This window comes from Phyllobates terribilis, unplaced genomic scaffold, assembly GCF_046119375.1.
Source record: "Phyllobates terribilis strain yellow unplaced genomic scaffold, ASM4611937v1 Scaffold_10__3_contigs__length_209671492, whole genome shotgun sequence".
Taxonomy (NCBI): Eukaryota; Metazoa; Chordata; class Amphibia; order Anura; family Dendrobatidae; genus Phyllobates; species Phyllobates terribilis.
The window spans coordinates 108,148,112-108,160,548 of NW_027362770.1; the positions used below are offsets into that span (position 1 = coordinate 108,148,112).

The 12,437-nt window shown below is 41.5% G+C and overlaps 1 protein-coding gene across 1 annotated transcript in view; it reads right to left on the reverse strand.

The window, feature by feature from the left end:
* Nucleotides 1-8,283: 8,283 nt before the first annotated feature.
* FCHSD1 (FCH and double SH3 domains 1) overlaps nt 8,284-12,437 on the reverse strand; it is a 180,204-nt gene continuing 176,050 nt past the window's right edge. Inside the window, exons 19-20 of the mRNA XM_073649733.1 lie at nt 11,044-11,111; nt 8,284-9,321 (exon numbers count right to left, since the gene is read on the reverse strand). Coding sequence (XP_073505834.1) covers nt 9,262-9,321; nt 11,044-11,111 — 128 coding nt within the window. The 3' untranslated portion in view covers nt 8,284-9,261. The remainder of the gene's footprint in view (nt 9,322-11,043; nt 11,112-12,437) is intronic.

A 12,437-nucleotide genomic window follows, 5' to 3' on the forward strand; every position in this document is an offset into this window, starting at 1 on the left:
GCTTCTATCAATATGGCCGTATTCTGGCTTTTTTTTTTTTTTTTGCTAAATTAATTCTGGTTTTGGATGACACCATTCATTTTATACTGAAAAACAGAAAAAAAAAAAAAAAAAAAAGTAGGGTGAAACTGTGAAAAACTTTTGTTTTTACGGCATTAATTGTGCAGTAAAAATGCAACACGATTCTTCATGTCAGTACAATTACAGAGACACCAAACATTGTTTTTTTCACTACTAAAATGTAAAAAAAACTATGAAATTTGTGAAAAAGAAAAAAAATAGTGCCGCCATATTCTGAGGCCAATAACTTTTTTTGATGGAGTGTGTGAAGGCTTGTTTTTTGCGTACCGAGCTGACTTTTTGATTGATACCAATTTGGTGTACATATGACATATTAATCACATTATATTGAATTTTTTGGGGGGTGGGACTGCGGTGACTAAAAGACACAAATCTGTAGTTTTGATTTATTTTTTTCTATTTTGATAGACCAGACTTTTACGGAAGCTGCAATACCAAATGTATTCATTATTATTATTTCTAGGTGGTCCCTAAATCTCAAGTGCACTTGGCTCTCAATAATAAGCGCTAACCCCTGCCCTGCGCTTTTGTAGTATCTAAAGAAAGGCTCAGCAGAGAGCTGTAGGCGCTGCAGCATCAGGGACGTCTATTAGGCACTTACAGATATGCAACAGGGAAAACTAAAAACGTTCTACTTCTGCTACAAAAGTCATCCAACCACATCAAGGTGACCTTTTTATATGGATGGTCCCTAGCCACTTAATGTCTTACCTCTCTATGTGCCAAAACAGCCTTATGTGAATAGGAAGTGAAAAGGAAACCAGGCCTAGCTCACAATTAAAACCTTGTATGGGAAAGATGGGTGGATAAGGGTGCTGAGCCTTAGAGGGGGCCACATCCCTCGATATGTACTATAGAAAAAATAGGGCAGCACACCTTTAGTATTAAATTAATGTACAGGTGCACAAATACGCTATGTGGCTAATATGCGAACATACACATACATGATGAGTCAGCACACTGCTAATAATTGAGAGGTATGGGCCCCCACCAGGGCTCAGCACCCTTATCCACCCATCTTTCCCATACAAGGTTTTAATTGCGAGCTATGCCTGGTTTCCTTTTCACTCCCCATTCACATGAGGCTGTTTTGGCACATTTAGAGGTAGGACATATAGTGTTTAGGGACCACGTATATTAACCCCTATATACACCACAGGTCAGGTCTTCCCCTTGGATGCGGGCTCCAGCGCGGAGCTCGCATCTTTTCCGGCACATGACAGCTGATCTGATCCACCAGTGTCTGTTAAAATGTTAAATGCCGCTGTCAATCTCTGCCAGCGGCATTTAACATGATCGCGCCAGAAGAGTGCTACTAACTCCGCCCGTGTCACATGATCACAGGGCACCGATGGGTTGACATAACAACCGGGGATCTGCAGGAGACCCCTGTGATTGTCATAGCCGACCTACTATGAGCGCCATCCAGTGGCCAGCGTTCATAGCAGATAGGCAATTCTGTTACACACAGCAGGGCTGAATCCCTGCTATTTGTAACACAGGCGACCAAGTGATCGCAGCTTCAATGGAGACTATAGAAGCAAGTAAAAAAAAAAATGTTTTTAAAAATATAAAAATTCAAATCACCCCCATTGTTGCCCCATTCAAAATAAAGCAATTAAAAAAAAATAATCAAAAATACACATATCACCGCGTTCAGAATCGCCCGATCTATCAAAATATAAAAAGAATTAATCCAATTAGTAAACGGCGTAACGAGAAAAAAATTCAAAACACCAGAATTATGGTTTTTTTTGGTCGCCGTAACAATAAAATGCAGTAACGGGCGATCAAAACATCGGATCTACCCCAAAATGGTATCAATAAAAACGTCAGCTCAGCGTGCAAAAAATAGACCCTCACCCAGCCCAGATCCGAAAACTGGAGATGTTATGGGTCTCAGAAAATTGCGTTGTTTTTTTTTTTTCCTACAAATTTTGGATTTTTTTTTCACCACTTAAATAAAAAAGAACCTATACATGTAAAAAGTTATGGCTCTAGGAAGAAGGGGAGTGAAAAATGAAAAGCAAAAAACGTAAAATGGCCCTGGGGTGAAGGGATTAAAAGGTCACCTTGACATGGTTGGATTGCTTTGTGCTCTGATCAAATAACTCTAAACAAGTACCTTATCTTTTTAACGTTTACAGCAATATTATAGATCATGTATTCATGACGCATCGTCTATGTATATGTTCGTATATTGGCCACAGTGTATTTTCGCACCTGTGCATTAATGTAATACTAAAGGTGTAAGAGCCATATTTTTCTTTTACTTCTTTGATTTATTCATGGGTCACAGAAATAAGGCTCAAAGGATTGGAAACTTATTACGTAAAGTTTTCTCAGTCTGTTTCACAAATTGAAAAAAAAAAAAAAATACATTTTTAAGCAGAGTTCAAATAAGAGAATGAAAAATCTGGCGACTTTCATCCGTATTTCCATTTGCTTTTTACCTCCGTATTTATACATCAATAATTTAATGTACACGATTACAGTTTCCAATGTCAATAATTGCATTGTGTCTTTAAAAATCATATGCTATATGGATGAGCTATATGGCACCCATAAACTTGTATAGACGAGTCTCATCCGATGCGGATTTTGGCTTAGAACTCCTTATGTGAAATACTGACCAAATACTGAACGTGTGAACGTGGCCTAAGTGTATATCACAAGTAGAGTTTTTGATGCATTTTTTTCTCTGTAGGCTATGGCCAGAAAACAACAGAATAAATTACATGTGGTTTTTTTTTATGTTTTTGATGCCAAGCCATTTTTGATCCGAATAGGAAAAACTGCATTACAAATGGTGAAAAAATTGACATGGGTTAAAAAAAATGCATCACAAGTCAAAAACCTGAAATAAAATAAAAACGCACTGTGTGAATGAGATTTTAGAAATATTTTCATTTGCCAGTACTATAAAACACTGCATTTTTTTGTTGCATGGAAAAAACATGGAAAAATAACGAATCGAAAACACTACATGTGAAAAAGCGATCATTACTACTGATGAGCGCAAGTGCTCGTTACTGGAGTTTGCCTAGGGTGCTCAGGTATGCACCAGGTATCGCGGGTGCTCGAATGACAGACACGGGCAATTCTCGCATGGTTTGTGGCTAACAGCTGTGAAACATGCGGCCGCGGGGACTCGAGCATGTCACTGGAGCACCCGAGATCCATGTGCAAACTCCAGTAACGAGCACTAATTACCCAATTGGCATTCCCTGAAACATTTATATATGGCCACAATTCAGGTAGAAACTCTGGAAATGCAGAGTAAGACTATGTGCCCACGATGCAGAAATGAAGCGGAAAATTTCCGCTTCATTTCTGCATATCCTTGCCAGTAAAAACGCGTGCAGATTTTAACACGTGTTTTTGAAGCATTTTTGACATGCGGATTTGCCATGCGTTTTTCTAATGCATTGAGTAGGCAATTCCGCAAGCGTAAACGCACAAATAATGGACATGCTGTGGAATTTTCCGCACATAAAATCCGCTGCGGGCAGACAACACGCGGATTGTCATTGGGGACCATGGGCACGTGTTACCAAGCGTTTTTCAAGCGTTTCCGCAGCAGAAATTCCGCAGCAAAAACGCATCGTGGGCACGCAGCCTTCAAACGTCAGTATTTCCGGTATGTGTGGTGACAGTTTCCACACGTACTGGAGACACTGACACACGCAGACCCATTTAAATGAATGGGTCAGCGCACATGTCAGTGTGTTTCCACACGTAGACATGTCCGTTTTTGGCCGGCAGCACGATCACACAGACCCACTCAAGTAAGTCAATGGATCCGTGTAAACACATACCGCACATGGATGCCATCCGTGTGACACGTACCAGCGTTTGGGAATCAGCGGTACAGTTAGTGCTGTTCCCAAGTGCTGGGTGCTGGACGCTGCCCTCATCATGGTCCCCTGCTGGTGCTGATCACAGCACCAGCAAGGGATAATGATGAGAGTCGTAGTCTACTCCCCATGTCTCCACCTGTAAATATAATAATAATAAAAAAAATCCTTATACTCACCTGTCCTAAGTGTTCTACGCTGTAATCCAATGCGACCGCTCAGCAGAGGAGCCGGGGAGAATGACTCCTTTAGCGAGCGGGCCCCGGAGCTGCACTCAGAGAGTGGTGTCCTGTCATTCACTGAGCTCAGCGCAGCTCCAAGGCCGCTCGCTGCAGGAGTCATTTTCCCTGGCTCCTCTGCATGAGCGGTCGCATGGATTACAGCGTGGAACACTTAAGACAGCGGAGTGTATGGATTTTTTTTTATTTTATTCTTATTTTTACAGGTGGAGACACTGGGAGCAGACAGAACTACCCTCATCATGGTCCAATGCTGGTGCTGATCGCAGCACCGGCAGGGGCAATGATGAGGGCAGCGTTCAGCACCCGGCGCTTGGGAATAGCGCTAACTGTACCACTGATTCCCAGGCGTCTGTACATGTGCTCCTGATGCAGCACACAGATGCCACACGGACACGGATATCTCCGGAAATATGAGGACGTGTGAAACCACCATTAGGGCAATGCTAGCTTTGTAGACTAATGTTTTTAATATACGGTTCACATTAGGGGATTTACTTGTTGCAATGGGAATGTTAAAAACCTGACCAAACATGGACTTACATGAGTAAGTACAGATTCTGAGCGCGGTGTTCTGAGGCATACAGTTCTGCTATTGTGAAGCATAAAATAAGTCCAAAACCAAGATTTAGCTCAATAGTAACAGAAAAACTGAGGTATGAACCTCCTGAACCCTAGAATAAGCATTGTATTCATATCAAAATGTAAAATAACACAATTAACAACGTATATATACAGTAACATGTAAAAGTTTGGCCACCCCTGGTCAAAATGACAATTATTGTGAACAGTTTAGCAAGTTGAAGATGAAATGATCTCTAAAAGGCCTCAAGTTAAAGATGACACATTTCTTTTGTATTGTAAGCAAAAATGACAAAAAGGAAAATAAGCCGATGAAAAAGTTTGTGCACCCTGCATGGTTAGTACCTAGTAGCACCCACTTTTGCAAGTATCACAGTTTGTAAATGCGTTTTGTAGCCAGCCAAGAATCTTTCAATTCTTGTTTGAGGGATTTTCATCCTTTCTTCCTTGGCAAATTCTTCCAGTTCTGTGAGATTCCTGGCTCGTCTTGCATACACTGCTATTTTGAGGTCTAGCCACAGATTTTCAATGATGTTCAGATTAGGGGACTGTGAGGGCCATTGTAAAACCTTCAGTTTGCGCTTTTTGAGGTAGTCTGTTGTGGATTTTGACGTGTGTTTAGGATCATTATCCATTTGTACAACCCATCCTCTTTTCAACTTCAGCTTTTTTACAGATGGTGTTATGTTTGCCACAAGAATTTGTTGAAATTTCATTGAATCCATTCTTCTTTCTACCTGTGAAATGTTCTTTCTGCCATTGGCTGAAACACAGCCCCAAAGTATGATTAATCCACCCCTATGCTTAATGGTTGGTGAGATGTTCTTTTCCTGAAATTCTGTGCCATTTTTTATCCACACATACCTTTGATCATTGTGGCCAAAGAGTTCTATTTTAACCTCATCAATCCACAGGACTTGTTTCCAAAATGCATCAGGATTGTTTAGATGTTCTTTAGCATACTTCTGATGCAGAATTTTATGGTGAGTACACAGGAGAGGTTTTCTTCTGATGACTGTTCCATGAAGACCATATTTGTGCAGGTGTCTCTGAACAGTAGAACAAAGTACCACAACTTCAGAGTCTGCAAAATTTTTATGAAGGTCTTTTGCAGTCAAGCGGGGGTTCTGATTTGCCTCTCTAGCAAACCTAAGAGCAGCTCTCACTTATATTTTGCTTGGTCTTCCAGACCTTATCTTGACCTCCTACTATTCCTGTTAACTGCCATTTTTTAATTACATTTCAAACTGAGGAAAGGGCAACTTGAAAACGCTTTGACATCTTCTTACAGCCTTCTCCTACTTTGTGGGCCTCCACCATTTTCATTTTCAGAGTGCTAGGCAGCTACTTAGAAGAACCCATAGCTGCTGTTTTTTGGCACAAGGTTAGAGGAGGCTGGGCATCACCTAACCTTTCCTAAGTGAACAAGCCATGACTAAGGTCTGAAACCTTGGTCAAAGTTATCTGAGCACACAAATCTCAAAGACTGCCCAAACTTTTGCATCGGCCCATTTTCTTTTTTGTAATTTTTAAAATATAAAAAAATTACTATATTTTTTCCCCCTAAGATACAAAGGAAATGTGTCATCTTTAACTTTAGCCCTTTTAGAGATCATTTCATCTTCAATTTGCTTAAACGTTCGCAATAACAGTAATTTTGACCAGGGGTGCCCAAACTTTTACATGCCGCTGTATATGTAACCTGCATGGACAGAGCAGTCATTTTATAAAAACAGCAAAATGTGGAGTTTTATGTTTAGTCACAGCCACTTAATAATCCAGAGTAATTAATATTCCAGCATTATAGGATTGTGGTCAGACACATAAAAGCCATTATACAAAGCTCACAAGTTAAACTATCACTCCCACAAAACTTTTTATAGCCTAAACCTGAGTAAATGTATCTATTGTACTGTGAATAACATAATATGCTCACCGACTGCCGTCATTCCTGGTTTCCAGCGCCGCTCCGCTCCTCTTCTCACTCACATGACTTCTATTCTGGCTCATCAGATCACTCTGTCCTCTATGTTGGAGCCAGAAGTCACTTTAAAGCCCTGTTCACACGTTGAATATTTGGTTAGTATTTTACATCAGTCTTTGTATCAAGAATGGAACAGTAAGAGGAAAAGTATAATAGAAACACGTCACCACTTCTACATTTTTCACCAACTACTGGTTTTGGCTTACAAATACTGATTTAAAATACTGAATGTGTGAACGTGGCCTTACACTGTAAGTCAATGGAGCCCAGTACTGATTCCCCAAAGGCTTACATTGTAAAAGCCAATTCCAGGTCACACATAAACCCCAATGTGATCTTGCAAGTCGGAATAGAAGTCATGTGACCCAGAAGACGACTGGAGAGGCGCTGGGAACTGGGGAAGACGGCGATCAGCAGGAATATTACCGCACTTACACATTTACACAGGTTTAGGCAATAACAAGTTTCGTGAGCGTACTCCTTTAAATAACGTGGATAGCTGATATTTTACTGATTGATGTGTTGGAGCGCTAGGAACCCCACTTATCATAAGAATGGGGCCGAGAGACCCTCGTTCAAATGGATTGTACGTCGCATATACACGCTGCAGCTTCATTCCAATCATAGGAGACTGAAGGAGATAGCCCAGTAAAGTACTTAACTATTTCCTTCAGTCTCAGTCTTTTCATTCCCTTTCCGGTGATCGTGGGGGTCCCAGCGATTGATAAGTAGCACATTCTAATTCTACTACAACTCCTTTAACAGTTTAGCTGAACTCCTATAATAGAGAGTTAAGGTGAACAAACACATTAGACTCACATTTGCAAAACGCACCAATTTCAGTGGCAGACCATTCAAAGGGAAACCATCATCAAAAATTCACCCATGGACTTATTTAAATTAGGTTTTTGTATTAAATGTATTTTTATTTTTTGGGCATATTTTTTTTTTACATGTTGCAATTTATATTAAAAATAGAAATCTTGCAATTTTTGCAGTGGCCACCGGGGTATTTTTAGAGTCTAACGTCTTATTGTTTTAGGAAACAACGCATGTATATAGCTGAAATGAACAGATTTCAACAGTTTATTTTTTATTGACGTATCGGATGAGCGTGTGCAAAGGTCTTTATGAAGAGAGAGGGAACAGGGTCTGCTGTGATATCAGCTGTGTATAGAAGTGTTACATGTCACTGTAATCCTGCCTCTGATGATAAGGAGCCTGCTGAAAACTGTTGCTGAAAGGACATGGAGTGCGAGTCTAAAAAAAAGTAGCCCCAGTGGCCAGAAAGAAAAGTTCAATTTATTTAAATACATGCAACAAAAAATACATAATTTAAACAAAAGGTCATTTTCTGATAGAGAGAAAAACGAGGGTAGTTTATGGCACAACCGACTGGATAAAAAAATATATAGGTTTATAGGACGCCCTTAGTCCTTTGACTACGGGCGTCCAAGTACGCCAGAAACGCGTCAGGTGTTGAGGTTTTTAACTTTTAATGGATTTTTAACTTGATTCAATCAACTTATATATTTTTTATCCAGTCGGTTGTGCCGGAAACTACCCTCGTTTTTCTCTCTGTCAGCTGCAATCACCAGCAGGTACGGCAGCCACTGGTTTCTAATCACAGCAAAGGATTCATCCATGTTACCAGCGTGGACAGCTCTAACCTCCCCCTCCCTCCCCTCTCCCCAATTCCGTCATTTGGCTGAGTTCATTTGACCTAAAACAAAGAAATAAAAGGATCAGGCATGCTAAATTTCAACATGCTTGATCCCTTGTTCACAAGATCTCAAGAGAGATGTCTAGCAGCGGCTATGCCTCAATGCACACTTGACTGAACATAGCGTACATGTGTATGGGGGGTCAGGAGGAATGGCTGACAGACTAACAAGCATTTGGCTGACCGTTATGGGATATGTATGACTACCTTTAGTTTGTCCTACATGTGATTACCATACAGGGCCTGGATGACATACCAGAATGCAAATCACCAGTATGGGCTCTATACAAATGTTGAGTCAGCAGGGAATTGTGGGCGATTTAAGCTCTGAAGCCTGTAATGTGTGAATTCACCTTTGTATTATAACACTAGCTGTAACACCTTTACAAAAATGACTAGTCTTTCCATGTCACAATCAATAGAAAAGAAGCATGGAGGATTATTGCTGTCCCTTGAAGCAGCTTTATTTTGCGATTGTTCAGTCTTTAAACAAAGCCCTTAAAGTACAATATATATTACACTAATGCACATGATGCAATCCCTTACATTATACGAAAAGTGCAAAGATGGCGTAATAAAAGAGTTCATTCCAGCAATGCATTAAATATCACGTCTCGTGGAATACTGCGCACTAAGTGTCCGTCTCTTTGGTAATCTAGAGAAGATTCTTCCCGGCTCAGTGAATAAGTGTCCATGTACTGTACATGTAACTGCATCCCACCAGCGTCTTGTGAGCGAGAGCAATGTGTCCAGCAGAGGTTAATAAGACATGCAGGCGCCGCTGATCTCCGCACATTACTGATCTGATGGCGCACTCTCACTTCCTTTTGTTGGCGGTGGAGGCGCTGCCCGCATCTATAAGTGAAAGAAAATGGAGAATGAGGCAAATCTAAGAGCATTTCCACTTCAGAACAAAAAATAATAATCTGTTGATTTTATCTATTTCTAGGAAAGCTGGATGACAACCAAGATGGCTGCTTAAGTCATTGATTACCGCCTGGTGGTCCCAAGAGATTCCCGGAATCTCAGGGGTGCAACCACTATCATGCTGATACACTATAAATATCTGAGCTGAGCAAATGCCACTAAGCACAATGTGGGGTGCACTATGGCAATCTTAATTCTATTATTATTACAGACATTTTATATTAAAGCTGAAAATTTGGTGACAGCATTAGACTGTATTGGGGCATAGGATGAGAAAGCACCAGAGAGGTTGTAGACCCTCTCACCCACATTCATTTTTTAATGAAGCTACTACTCTTGTCTGGTACCACAGCTCAGTCCAATTCACTTAAAGTGGACCTTTCACCAAATTTTTCACATTGAACTGGACACACGATATAATGGTGGCTGCAGAGACGAATAAAAACTGTTATTTTTTTCCTTAATTTCGCCTTTCTGTTGTGGAGATATTAGCAATCAAAAATGTGGCACCTAATGAGTTAACATCCCTTGGTCTTAACTAAAGTTATCAGACAGTTTTCACTGGGGGCGTGTACTTCTGCCTCCTGTAGGGCGCTGACCAATCATAAGCAGGCAACAACATAGATGTGCAGAAGGACCTGTGATGATGTTACCAGGGTCCCATATTGGTAAGATCCAATAAAGCTGAAACACTACTGCGGATATGATCAGTGTTTTCTGTACCGCACAGAAGAACTCTGCATAGTTTATAATATGGCAAAACTAAAATTACCCAGCTGTGTAAAGACCGAAAACACAGATTAACAACAGACAAAGTAGCAGAAAGATCCAAATAAATAAAAAAATAAGCTACCAAATGTCAGTTCTTTGTGTAAATGCAGCCTAAAATGACCACAACAACAAGTGTGCAGAATAATGTGTATTACCAGGGTAAATAGTCAAATGAATGGCAACCTCTGTATAGAGATAAAACATCGGTGGGACCTGTATGCGGCTGACATGATGTGTGGAGCAGGAACCCTATGTGTTTCGCCACTGAACGTGGCTTCCTCAAGGGTAATGATGGAGAAACGTCAACTGTTTGTTCTATAAGTATACAAGTTAATGAGATACATAATTTAACAATTGTTCTCATATGGCTGAAGGTGCAAGAGATACATAAGTAACAACACCCAGAAATGACAACTGCGCATGTGCCTGAGCCGGCCGGCGTTCACGACCAGAAAAGAAAATAATATTATGTACCTGGTCCTTATATGGACACCTCTGGTGGTGTATTATAGCCTTTTGACTTTTTACTTGTTTTTAATTTTCATGCTGTTTGTTCATGTTATACTAATAAAGATTTGTTTATTTTTTACACTTGTGATCCTGACCCTTGTGCACACTTCTTTTCTTTCAGCATTCAAAAATTTGCCATATATGAACACTCCCTAAGCCTGGGACATAAATATAGCTAATGAAAAAAGCCAGCGTTGTTTGAGAGTCAAGTCCCCCAAATACACTAATAGAGGATGCAGGCGGCACAGCTGGATAGATATGTGAGAAAAAGATAGATATGGGAGAGATAGACAGACAGATAGATGGATGGATGGATAGATAGAGGAGATGATGTGGAAATTCTCTTCCTCCATTTATGAAGACACTTACTGGTCTCAGACGTGTGGCTGCAAAGTCTGGAGAGTTATGAGCGCTCCCCGATCCGTTCAGTCTGGAATCTGTAAACAGATAAAATTCCACAGATTACTCGGACATCACTCAGCCAGGAATACGCTGTATATACGGGGACATGACTCAGCCAGGAATACGCTGTATATACGGGGACATGACTCAGCCAGGAATACGCTGTATATACGGGGACATGACTCTGCCAGGAATACGCTGTATATACGGGGACATGACTCAGCCAGGAATACGCTGTATATACGGGGACATGACTCAGCCAGGAATACGCTGTATATACGGGGACATGACTCAGCCAGGAATACGCTGTATATACGGGGACATGACTCAGCCAGGAATACGCTGTATATACGGGGACATGACTCTGCCAGGAATACGCTGTATATACGGGGACATGACTCTGCCAGGAATACGCTGTATATACGGGGACATGACTCAGCCAGGAATACGCTGTATATACGGGGACATGACTCAGCCAGGAATACGCTGTATATACGGGGACATGACTCAGCCAGGAATACGCTGTATATACGGGGACATGACTCAGCCAGGAATACGCTGTATATACGGGGACATGACTCTGCCAGGAATACGCTGTATATACGGGGACATGACTCTGCCAGGAATACGCTGTATATACGGGGACATGACTCTGCCAGTAATACGCTGTATATACGGGGACATGACTCAGCCAGGAATACGCTGTATATACGGGGACATGACTCAGCCAGGAATACGCTGTATATACGGGGACATGACTCAGCCAGGAATACGCTGTATATACGGGGACATGACTCTGCCAGGAATACGCTGTATATACGGGGACATGACTCTGCCAGGAATACGCTGTATATACGGGGACATGACTCTGCCAGGAATATGCTGTATATACGGGGACATGACTCTGCCAGGAATACGCTGTATATACGGGGACATGACTCTGCCAGGAATACGCTGTATATACGGGGACATGACTCTGCCAGGAATACGCTGTATATACGGGGACATGACTCTGCCAGGAATACGCTGTATATACGGGGACATGACTCTGCCAGGAATACGCTGTATATACGGGGACATGACTCTGCCAGGAATACGCTGTATATACGGGGACATGACTCTGCCAGGAATACGCTGTATATACGGGGACATGACTCTGCCAGGAATACGCTGTATATACGGGGACATGACTCTGCCAGGAATACGCTGTATATACGGGGACATGACTCTGCCAGGAATACGCTGTATATACGGGGACATGACTCTGCCAGGAATACGCTGTATATACGGGGACATGACTCTGCCAGGAATACGCTGTATATACGGGGACATGACTCTGCCAGGAATACGCTGTATATACG